The following is a 12,717-nucleotide window of genomic DNA, read 5'->3' as shown; positions in this document are numbered from 1 at the left end:
TTAAAAAATTTTTTAATGTTCTGCTAATTCTAATCTGTCTTCAGGTTCTGAGTTTCTTGATCTGTGAGGATGTAAAATTGACTTTGATAGTCCTGGTTTAAGGAGGTGAAATTCAGTCAGGGTTACCTCCTCCTGATTTGTATGCTGTGGACAAAATAGTATGGCTGTAATGGATTACAGCTTTCAGACATACCAAGTCCTAGACATGAAGAATCAGCACATGGGTGAAGGATTGCAGTGTAACTACGCCTTTACTTCAGTGTAATTTGATTCCTTTCTGAAAAAGCTGATGGCAGGAGACCATTGAAAGCGGTTGAGATGAAAGATTAAAGATGGTTATATTCTGCTTAAAAGTTGAATCCACCTTTTTCATATTTTTCATTTTGTGAGAGAGCATGAAATGTCCTTGGACTGGTTTTGGCTACTGTACAGCTGAAGCAGATATGCAATATTTGTTATGGATAGAGTGAGTGAAGAAAAGTGTTTTCAAAATGACTGGATCAGGGACAGGAGTGTGACTTGGAGGTGGATAAAGGAACCGAACCTGCAGTTGCCCATTAGATCTTTGAGGTTTCTCTCCCTCTGCTTGAGAGAAGGGATTGAAGGGTTGATGTGGAAACTGATCACGGTACTAATTTGGCAGGGGGATGGGAACCAGAGCTACACACAAGAGCGAGGTAGTTTTAGATGGGGCAGTGACAGGATGTAGTGAATCTATTGGGAAGATGTTTCATGTGATGAAACAAAGGGATCAGTTAAAGTGTATCTGCTTTAACGCAAGGAGTGCCAGAAATCAGAGTGATGAACTTAGAGCATGGATTGGTACTTGGGACTATGATGTTGCAGCCATAATGGAGACTTGGGTTTCACAGGGGCAGGAATGGTTGTTAGGTGTTCCAAGGTTTAGTACATTTAAAAAGAACAAAGAAGGTGGATAAAGAGGAGGGGGTGTAGCATTGCTAATTAGCGCATCACAGCTGCAGAAACAAAGGTTGTCGAGGAAGATTTGTCTACTGAATCAGTATGGGTGGAAGTTACAAACAGGAAAGGAGCAGGCACCTCATTAACCCCCAATCGCAGTAGGGAGATCAAAGAACTCTTAGACCGGCACGTTTTGGAAAAATGCAGATGTAGCAGGGTTGTTGTTAAGGGTGACTTCAACTATCCCAAAACTGATTGGAACCTCCTCAGTGAAGATGCTTTAGATGGAGTCGTTTTTGTTGGGTGTGTTAAGGAGGTTTCCTTACTCTGTATATAGACAGGCGGACAAGAGAGGCCTTTTTGGCTATGGTGCTTGGCAATGAGCCAGGACAGGTTTCCGATCTTGCAGTGGGAGAGCACTTTAGTGACAGTGATCACAACTGCCTCACATTTTCCATAACCATGGAGAGGGAAAGGAGCAGTTATCATAGGAAGGTATTTAATTGGGCAAAAGGAAATTACGACGCTACCAAACAGGAGTTGTGGAGTACAGATCGAGCACGACAGACATGTGGAGACTTCGTTTGTTTAAGGAGCAGTTGTTGTGAGTGATGCATAAATTTGTTCCTCTGAGACTGGAAAAAAGGGTAAGATTAAAGAGCCTTGGATGACTAGAACAGAGGAGCTTCTTGTCAAAAGAAAGAACATAGGTGGAGGAAGCAAGGGCCTAGCACAGCTTTCGAGGATTACAGGCTTGCTAGAATGTAACTCAGAAATGGACTGAGGGGACCCAGGAGGGGGCATGAGAAAGGCTTGGTGGGAAGGATTAGGGCGAACCCAAAGGCATTTTACTCATATGTGAGGAATAAGAGAATGATCAGAGAGAAGGTAGGGCCGATCAGGGATAGTGTAGGGAACGTGTGCGTGGAGTCTGAGCAGATAGAGGAAGTTTTAAATGAGTTTTTTTGGGTTCAGATTTCACGAAGGAAAGGGACCTTGTTGTAAATGAGAACTTTGAGGAGCTGGGAAATAGGCTTGAACAGATCAAGATTGATGAAGTTGATGTGCTGGAAATTTTGGCAGACATTAAGATTGATACGTTCCCAGGGAAAGACCAGATTTATCCTAGGTTGCTCTGGAAAGTGAAAAAGGTTGCTAAGCTGCTGTGGTCAGCAAAGTTTTGGAAAGAATTCTGAGGGATAGGATTTATGACTATTTGGCAAAGCATGGCGTGATTAAAGGCAGTGAGCATGGCTTTGAGAGGGACAGGTCATGCCTCACAAATCTTTATTGAGTTCTTTGAGGAGGTGACAAGTCTGGTCGACAAAGGTCGAGCAGTGGATGTGGTGTACGTGAACTTCAGCAAGGCATGTGATAAGGTTCCTCCTGGTAGGCTCATTCATAAAGTCAGGAAGTATGGGAATCAGAGAGATTTAGCTATCTGGATTCCGAATTGGTTGGCTGACAGAAGGCAGAGAGTGGTTGTAAATGGAAAGTATTCTGCCTCGAGGTCAGTGTTGAGTGGGGTCCTGCAGCGCTCTGTTCTTGGACCTCTGCTCTTTATAGTTTTTATAAACGACTTGGACGAGGAGGTTGAGGGGTGGGTTAGTAAACTTGCAAATGACACAAAGGTTGAAGGTGCCATCGATAGTATTGAGGGCTATTGCAGGCTGCAACACGACATAGACAGGATGCAGAGCTGGGCTGAGAGATGGCAGATGGAGTTCAACCTGGATAAATGCGAAGTGACACATTTTTGGAAGGTTGAACTTGAATGCTGAATATAGGACTAAAGACAGGATTCTTGGCAGTGTGGAGAAACAGAGGGATCTGGGTGTGCAAGTACATAGATTCCTCTAAGTTGCCACCCAAATGGATAGGGTTGTTAAGAAAGCATATGGTGTTTTGGCTTTCATTAACAGGGGATAGAGTTTAAGAGCTGCGAGGGTTTGCTACAGCTCTACAAGTCCCTGGTGAGAGCATACTTGGAATATTGTGTCCAGTTCTGGTTGCCCTATTATAGGAAAGATACGGAGGCTTTGGAGAGGGTGCAAAGAAGTTACCAGGATGCTGCCTGGACTGGAAGGCTTGCCTTACGAAGATAGGTTGACTAAGCTTGGACTTTTCTCTCTGGAGCAAAGGAGGAAGAGGGGTGACCTGATCGAGGTGTACAAGGTAATGAGAGGCATGGATAGAGTTGATAGCCAGAGACTTTTCCCCAGGGCAGGATTGATTGGCACAAGGGGGTCATAGTTTGGAGGTGTTCGGAGGAAGGTGTAGAGGAGACGTCAGAGGTAGGTTCTTTACGCAGAGAGTTGTGAATGCATGGAATGCGTTACCAGTGGTGGTGGTGGAGGCAGTGTTGTTAGGGACATTTAAGCGACTGGACATGCACATGGACAGCAGTGAATTGAGGGGTGTGTAGGTTAGATTATTTTATATTAAATTGGGAATAATCCTCGGCACAACATTGTGGGTCGAAGAGCCTGTTCTGTGCTTTACTTTTCTATGTTCTGTGATACAGCTGTCACAAAGCTTTTTTTCTAAGAGTTGTTCCTTTTCTCAAGGATACTACTATGTCCTTTGGTTTTTTTCAGTTCACCTCTGAACTCAGGCTCAGAATCCACTGGTTTGGTACAGTGATGAAAGGCCTTTTTGTTTATATATAAACAGATGAGACTTTAGACTAAAGCTTTTATGGCTTTAGAAGTAACCTGTATAAGTCAAGGGGGTGTGGCCAGCCATCGAGCTGAACAATTCAAGTCAGTTCAGCAGTGGAGCTGTGTGGGAACAGGCTGCTAAATTCTCTCTCCTTCTACCTTTCCAACTTCAATTTTGTAAGCCTTTGTTTCATTTTTACTGTGTTTAAGGGATTTGTTTTTGGGGACTGTTGTACATATTCAGGACAGCATAATCAAGTCTAGTTTGGATAGTCTGAGTTCTGGCAGATGTTCTTTGTTCTGTTCTTTGTGTTTGGTTCCCTACTTTTGTGAATAAATTTTTGTCTTTTTTAAAAACCTGGTAGTCAACCTAGCTAGCTTACTCTGGTAATTTTCACTGTACACTTATTGAGACAAATTGCAAAGTTATGGTCTGGGCTGCCTGCTTAATGTTTTGAGTGGTCTGGCCTAGTCCATAACACAGGAAGTGATTCAAGTGGGGAAGCAACAAGGAATAGTCAGAATATACTGACAGGGATTGACATTGTTCGCTATAATAAAGAATGAGAGTCCAAATGACGTTATTGCTTGCCCAGTGCCAGTGTTTGGCATATCTGCTGGGGAAAAAATGAACTTGCATTGGTAGGAAGGAAGATCCGGTGGTTATGGCTCATTTAGAGAAAAGGGACATAAGCAAAACTAGGACTGGCTGTATTTAGAGAGGATCTAGGCACTAAATTGAAAAAAATCTAATCTTTTGGGTTATTCCTTGAGGCATGTGCAAATTGGCATTGTGTACATAAGATACATTGCTCAAAGACTGGAATGGGTAAGATGGTTTCTGGTTCATGTGCCATTGGCACAGGTACTGGGGAAAATTGGGGGTGGAGTGTCGGAAGGACGTACACCTAAGTGTTGGGGCTCATTCTCTTGGGAACTGCATACCTAGGGAGGTAGAGGGTTTTAAGGTGGATAAATCCCCAGGACCTGATCAGGTGAATCCGAGAACTCTGTGGGAAGTTAGAGATGTGATTGCTGGGCCTCTTGCTGAGATATTTGTATCATCGATAGTCACAGGTGAGGTGCCGGAAGACGAGAGGTTGGCAAACGTGGTGCCACTGTTTAAGAAGGGTGGAAAGGACAAGGCAGGGAACTATAGACCAGTGAGCCTGACCTCAGTGGTAGGCAAGTTGTTGGAGGGAATCCTGAGGGACAGGATGTACATGTATTTGGAAAGGCATGGACTGATTCGGGATAGTCAATATGGCTTTGTGCGTGGGAAATCATGTCTCACAAACTTGATTGAGTTTTTTGAAGAAGTAACAAAAAAAATTGAGGGCAGAGCAGTAGATGTGATCTATATGGACTTCAGTAAGACGTTCGACAAGGTTCCCCATAGGAGACTGATTAGCAAGATTAGATCTCATGGAATACAGGGAGAACTAGCCATTTGGATACAGAACTGGCTCAAAGGTAGAAGACAGGGTGGTGGTGGAGGGTTGTTTTTCAGACTGGAGGCCTGAGACCAGTGGAGTGCCACAAGGATCGGTGCTGGGCCCTCTACTTTGTCATTTACATAAATGATTTGGATGCGAGCATAAGAGGTATAGTTAGTAAGTTTGCAGATGACCCCAAAATTGGAGGTGTAGTGGACATAGAAGAGGGTTAACTCCGATTACTCCAGGATCTTGACCAGATGGGCCAATTGGCTGAGAAGTGGCAGATGGAGTTTAATTCAGATAAATGCGAGGTGCTGCATTTTGGGAAAGCCAATCCTAGCAGGACTTATACACTTAATGGTAAGGTCCTAGGGAGTGTTGCTGAACAAAGAGACCTTGGAGTGTAGATTCATAGCTCCTTGAAAGTGGAGTTGCAGGTAGATAGGATAGTGAAGAAGGCGTTTGGTGTGCTTTCCTTTATTGGTCAGAGTATTGAGTACAGGAGTTGGGAAGTCATGTTGCGGCTGTACAGGACATTGGTTAGGCCACTGTTGGAATATTGCGTGCAATTCTGATCTCCTTCCTATCGGAAAGATGTTGTGAAACTTGAAAGGGTTCAGAATAGATTTACGAGGATGTTGCCAGCGTTGGAGGATCTGCGTATAGGGAGAGGCTGAACAGGCTGGGGCTGTTTTCCCTGGAGCGTTGGAGGCTGAGGGGTGACCTTACAGAGGTTTACAAAATTATGAGGGGCATGGATAGGATAAATAGGCAAAGTCTTTTCCCTGAGGTCGGGGAGTCCAGAACTAGAGGGCGTAGGTTTAGTGTGAGAGGGGAAAGATATAAAAGAGACCTCAGGGGCAACATTTTCACGCAGAGGGTGGTACGTGTATGGAATGAGCTGCCAGAGGATGTGGTGGAGACTAGAACAATTGCAACATTTTAAGAGGCATTTGTTTGGGTATTTGAATAGAAAGGGTTTGAAGGGATATGGGCCGTGTGCTGGCAGGTGGGACTAGATTGGGTTGGGCTATCTGGTCGGCATGGACGAGTTGGACTGAAGGGTCTGTTTCCATGCTGTACACCTCTGTAACTCTAAATGGTGCAAGGAGTCAAATGTGGAAATATGTGGTAGATCAAAGAGTAGAAACAAGGTAAGTAATAAAAATATGTGAACTGAAGGTTAGAGAATGTTCAGAAAGGGCTCAAAGAAATAAACCTAGGAATGTACCAACAATCCAGACTTGATGTTGCAAATATAACAACAGATAAAACTAAACACACTATCTACATAACATTCACCAAAAATTGGTATCGCGCATTGAAGTAAATAAGTCTAGTCTGTGAGAGGGCTTGGCTTCAGAACTTCATGGTTTAAGTTGAGAATATTGACGGGTCTATGATATCACGGTGGAGGGGGAGGACTGTTAATTGAAGTTGTCATTTGTACAACAAGAGATTTCAGGAGATCAGGATGGGGGGGGGGGGTGATGTGGAGCACTAGGGGAAATAAGTCACTAGTGGGAGCGGCTTACAGGGTCTCTTAACAGTAATCACAATATGAGGCAAAGTAACAAGAATTAATACTTGGTGCTTTTGATAAAAAGGATGACCATAATCAAGGGAGACCTTATAATCTATGTATAAATTAGAAAAAAGTCACGTTGGTGCTAAGAATGTGATAAGGAGTTGACACAGTGCTTCAGAGAGAGAGTTTTGAGCAGCATGTTTTGGACCTATCAAAAGACAAAGTTATATTAGACTTGGTACTGTGCAATATGATACAATTTATTTAATAATCTGAGTTCAGGCACATCTTGGTAACAACAATCACAGTACATATTACATCCAGTTTGTATGGGAGAACATTGGGTCCAAGACTAATATTGTAAACCTCAGACAGCTATGAGTGGTGAAAGTTGAGCTAGCTAAAGTGAACTGGAACACCAGGTGAAAGGGGAGGTCATTAGATACATAGTGGTGGATATTTACAGGATTCCTTCAGAATATACAGGGTACATATAATCTGATAATGAAATATCCTCCAGGGAGGACCTGCCATCCTAAATTAAGGAATGACATACACATTATCTGGCAATGTCACAACTAGATACGGGGCAAAGTTCTGCAATTCATTACAGTTCTAAATGGGATACCTGAAAACTGTTAAGCTTACGGATGAGCAATGAATTGGTTCTGTGCCTCTATTCACTTACCTCTTGGCTCATTGGGTAAAGGTTATTTTAGAAGGATCCCTTCCCTTGTGACTACCTTAATCCCAGGCCATACGAATTTATGCTATAAAATTGTGCCAACTTAGCCAGGCTTTCTTAATGTAATAGAATGGGTTTACTAATTGCACGTTAGAAATGAGACACTAGTCCAAAGATGTACGGATTAGTGTTTGAATGGTTTATGAAGAGCAGATATTTGAATGTCTCAGCTTTTGCAATTGAGTTTACTGGTGAAGTTGTCTTTGGTAGTTGAACAGAGAACAATATAATATTTTTGAGTTTAATGTGACTTCTTCAGAATGCTTATGTTATGGACCAGACCAAACCCCTTCAAAAATATATGAAGAACATAGCCTCGATTAGAGCTTTTTATTATTTTGAATACAAGTGCCAGGTGTAGCGTTCAAATGCAAATTGGTCACACTACCAGACTTGAAGCAAAGCACACCAAAGGCCCGGTAGAACCTAGTGAAACACTCAGTTAGTTTGGATTTTTCTAATGCCTGAAACTTAACAATAATTTTTTTCAATATATTGATGTGGAGGTTTGTTCTGAATTTTTGCACTGTCGTGGCTTTTTTTGCCTTTCTTTAAAATTTTCAAGAAAGTTGAATTGACAAAAGAATGTCAGGGTGTCTTTGTCTTTGATAACTTTGAAATTGGTACCAGTACCGCTACAGTTCTGGCAGCACCAATGTAAGCTCAGCCAAAGGACATGCCACGGAATATAGACCATTGAGCCTGACGTCCGTGTTGGGCAAGTCGTTGGAGGGAATCCTGAGGGACAGGATGTACATGTATTTGGAAAGGCAAGAAATGATTAGGGATAGTCAACATGGCTTTGTGTGTGGGAAATCATGTCTCACAAACTTGATTGAGTTTTTTGAAGAAGTAACAAAGATGATTGATGCGTGCAGAGTGGTAGATGTGATCTATATGGACTTCAGTAAGACATTCAACAAGATTCCCCATGGGAGACTGATTAGCAAGGTTAGATCTCATGGAATACAGGGAGAACTAGCCATTTGGATATAGAACTGCCACAAAGGTAGAAGACAGAGGGTGGTGGTGGAGGGTTGTTTCACAGACTGGAGGCCTGTGACCAGTAGAGTGTCACAAGGATTGGTGCTGGGTCCACTACTTTGCATTATTTATGTAAATGATTTGGATGCGAGCATAAGAGGTATAGTTAGTAAGGTTGCAGATGACACCAAAATTGGAGGTGTAGTGGACAGTGAAGAAGGTTATCTTTAGATTATAACGGGATCTTGATCAGATGGGCCAGTGGGCTGAGAAGTGGCAGAAGGAGTTCAATTTAGATAAATGTGAGGTACTGCATTTTGGGAAAGCAAATCTTAGCAGGACTTATACACTTAATGGTAAGGTCCTAGGGAATGTTGCTGAACAAAGAGACCTTGGAGTGCAGGTTCATAGCTCCTTTGAAAGTGGAGTAGCAGGTAGATAGGATAGTGAAGAAGGCATTTGGTATGCTTTCCTTTATTGGTCAGAGTATTGAGTACAGGAGTTGGGAGGTCATGTTGCGGCTGTACAGGACATTGGTTAGGCCACTGTTAGAATATTCCATGCAGTTCTGATCTCTATCCTTTCGGATCGATGTTGTGAAACTTGAAATGGTTCAGAAAAGATTTCCAAGAATGTTGCCATGGTTGGATGATTTGAGTGATAAGGAGAGGTTGAATAGACTAGGGCTGTTTTCCCTGGAGTGTCTGAGTTTGAGGGGTGACCTAATAGAGGTTTATAAAATCATGAGGGGCATGGATAGGTTAAATAGACAATGTCTTTTCCCTGGAATGGGGGAGTCCAGAATGGGCGGGCATAGGTTTAGGCTGAGAGAGGAAAAATGTAAAAGAGACCTTGGGTCAACTTTATCACGCAGAGGGTGACATGTGTATAGAATGAGCTGCCAGAGAAAGTGGTGGAGACTAGTACAATTGCAACATTTAAAAGGCGTCTGGATGGGTATATAAATAGGAAGGGTTTGGAGGGATATGGGCTGGGTGCTGGCAGGTGGGACTAGATTGGGTTGGGATATCTGATCGGCATGGACGGGTTGGACCGAAGGTCTTTTTCCATGCTGTACGTCTCTATGACTGTATGACTCCATTTTAACTGACTGTTGATGCCAGCACCATGATTGTTGCTTTTCATGTAAATTCAGTGTATCAACAGGAATTTTCAGTTGTGGAGAACAAGACTGAGTTCAGTATTTGTTTTAAGTCCAAATATATAACAATCCTGAAGATACTGTTACTTGTATAGATCGTAATCCTCTCGCTGTCAAAATATTTCACACTAGTGCTTAATGAAATAGTCTCAAATATTTAATGCTATCAACCATACAGTTTGAAAACTTTTCACACTGGAACAGACCAGCTCGTAATGGATTAGGCAAAAGTGAAAATGCAAATGCTGGAGATTAGAGTAGAGAGCGTGGTGGCTTTTGCCCAAACCGTCAACTCTCCTGCTCCCCGGAAGCTGCCTTACCTGCTGTACATTTCTAGTACCACATTCTCTACTCTAACCTCATAACGGATGACTAATCATGAGCAACAATGAAGGTCATGATCAAAATGGATTTGTGTAGAATATAATTGTGGGATGTACTTGCTAATGTTGAAGTTATGTCTTTGTAACTAAAATAGATATGGTGAAGGGAGGAAATTGTAATGTGAAGGTTAAAATGTCTCCAATATGCAAGAAATGTAATGCAGGTCCACAATGAAATATTATTTGGAAACTTAGAATCTAATGTGGAAGAACCATGTAGAACTTAGTTTGATTTGTGTTTTCCATATTGTGTAAATAAAGACATCATTCTAGTTTCTTTTTGTTTGAATTCAGAGTGTGAAAATGTCTTGGATTTTGTTTATATTCCCTTTAATGTAGTTTTTAACCTCTTTGAGGTGCGTTGTTCATTAAATGTGTAATATGGGGAGAAGAGGCAAAGAAAATAATAATAGGCTGTTCCTGAGCAACAAGATGTCCGATGAATCGATTTGTCCCTGCAGTGTCCACTAGAAGGACGATGTGCAGCTTTCTTAGAGATAATTGGCTTATTTGGACAGCAGAGCAATTTAGCAGTGTTCCCTGTTGGACTATAGCCTGGCGTTGTGTGGTTTTTAACTTGAAACAGTCAAGGCAGAAGAGTAGGATTTGAGTGGCTTCATGTTACAGTAAGTGATTATGAAGGCAAATTGAATCATACATTTAATCCCTTCATCCCAGTTGTTGATAGATTATAAATAGTTGAATCCCCAGCATTGATCACTGTGCATTCCACTCTTTGCATCGTGCCAACCTGAAATGACCCACTTATGATTACTCTCTGCCTCCTGTTAACTAATCATTCCTCTGTTCAAGTCAATATGTTTGCCGTGGTCTTATTTTGCGTAGTAACATGTGATGTGGCACCTTTGTTGTATGCCTCTAAAAATCTAAGTATATCTGCAGGTTCCCCTTCATTCACATTGTTACTACCTCAAAGAACTCTAACTTAATTTAGTGAAACATTATTTCCCTTTCACAAACAAGTATTTATTTTGTCTGAATGCATTGAGATTTTAAGTGCCCAGCTTTATACAACCTCTTTCATAGTAGATTCTCGAATTTTCCCTAACGCTATTGTTATTGCCTGTAGTTTTCTGATTTGTCTCCTTCTTTCCTTAAATCGAGGAAAAAGCAAGCATCATTCCACACAATGGGTCCTTTTCCGAATCTAGAAAATGTTTGAAATTTAATACACGCACTAGGTTTGTCTCAGCAGCCACTTCTATTAAGTCCCAGGCTGAAGTCCTTCTGGACCTGGGGATTTGTCAGCTTTTAGCGCTGTGATTTTTTTTTTGAATACCGTTAACCTGTTAATTATTGTTTTAACATCATCCTTTCCTTTCACCTCTTGATTTTATAATTACATCTGGTATGTTTACTGTCCAGTGAAGGCAGTCAGAGAATTGAAGAAATATTCTATTGTTTCCTCATTTTCTATTATTAATTCTCCAGACTCACTTCCTGAAGGAGAAAGTGAGGGCTGGAGATCAGAGTCAAGAGTGTATCGTGCTGGAAAAGCACAGCAGGTCATGCAGCATCTGAGGAGCAGGAGAATTGACATTTCGGCAGGAGCCCTACATTCCTGATGAAAGGCTCCTATCCGAAACATCGATTCTCCTGCTCCTCAGATGCTGCATGACCTGCTATACTTTTCCAGCATCTCATACACTCGACTCACTTCCTGAAAGACCAGTGCACACATTAGTTATGCTTTTCCTTTTTTAAATGCCTGCAGAAATTCTATTTAGTTATAGCTAGCTTTCTCTTGTACTTTAATTTGTGCTTTTGAAAACCTCAAGATCAGTGATTATATATTAAATGGATGGTGTGTTAATTTCAAAGTACTGTAGTTGATGTTTGTCTAAATTAATGGTTTGCAGATGGCCCTGCAGGAGACAAAGATGCTGAAGACAAAAGAAAGGAATGTTCAACTTCCTCGAAGAACATTTCAGACTCAACAGAACAAAGGTCTTTTTGGAGCTCCTTTTAACATTTAATTACCTTCTATAATGCATACAGTTCCATTTTAATGGAACAACCACTTGTTGCCCCACTCTTCAGATTCCCTGCGGGTAATTTCTCTGTGACTTCATTAGCCTCTGAAAACTTAACATGATCCAAAGTTTCACTGGTGCCCTAATTTGCATCAGATCCTGATACACATCAATGCTGTGCTGTTTGACCAATAATTGCTCCCATATTAAGCAGTGCCTTAATTTAAATTCCTCATCCTTGTTTATCTATTTTGCCATGCACTTTCTGAGCTCTGTAGTCTCCTGTAGCCCACAGCCCTCTTGAGATATTTGCATTCGGCCAATTCTCCTATCTTGAGTGTCCCAAATTTTTATTATTCCAACATTGTCCGTGTGCCCTCAGCTGCCAAGGCCATGCAGTCTGAAATGACCCTCTAAGCTTTGCCCTAAATGCTTTCTTTCTCCTTTTCAGATGTTCCTAAAAGGTACCATTTTTGACTAAACACTTGATTAAATGTGGTATTGTTTCTTTGTCCAATTTTGTGACATTTCTGATAAGTATTATTGGTACTTGTGCAGAATATTTTCATGTAGTAATAAACTTGACAGTAGTAGAGAGGATGCAATTGGAAGTAGTAATGGTGATGCAGGTATTGATAATGATAAAGGTATAATTGTACATTGCTTTACCAAAAATTCAAACATCAGGTTTTCTCATTCAAAATAAGTTTATTCTCTAGAACTAAGGGTTTGAGGACTTGAGATGCAAAGGATATTCAAACATTGTCTGTAATATTGAGCATATGTGTTTATTCGACCAGACTATTATGAAAAAAATAGAAATTTTTCACATGCTGTTTTAATAGTTTCTCCCCTAGCAAATTATCCAATATTTTTGGTAATTCATACCAATGAATGTAAT

General features: G+C 41.4%; 1 protein-coding gene across 6 annotated transcripts in view; it reads left to right on the top strand.

Moving 5' to 3' along the window:
* The window catches only part of LOC140463075 (transcription elongation factor A protein 1-like), a 136,599-nt gene that overhangs the window by 82,133 nt on the left and 41,749 nt on the right, over positions 1–12,717 (top strand). For all 6 annotated transcript variants that reach the window (XM_072556759.1, XM_072556754.1, XM_072556756.1 and 3 more), the window contains one exon: positions 11,703–11,790. In XM_072556759.1, coding sequence (XP_072412860.1) covers positions 11,703–11,790 — 88 coding nt within the window. The remainder of the gene's footprint in view (positions 1–11,702; positions 11,791–12,717) is intronic.

This window comes from Chiloscyllium punctatum, chromosome 37 (genome assembly GCF_047496795.1).
Source record: "Chiloscyllium punctatum isolate Juve2018m chromosome 37, sChiPun1.3, whole genome shotgun sequence".
Lineage (NCBI taxonomy): Eukaryota > Metazoa > Chordata > Chondrichthyes > Orectolobiformes > Hemiscylliidae > Chiloscyllium > Chiloscyllium punctatum.
Note: the sequence above shows the minus strand (reverse complement) of the source record. Positions and strands in the feature narration are given on the sequence as shown.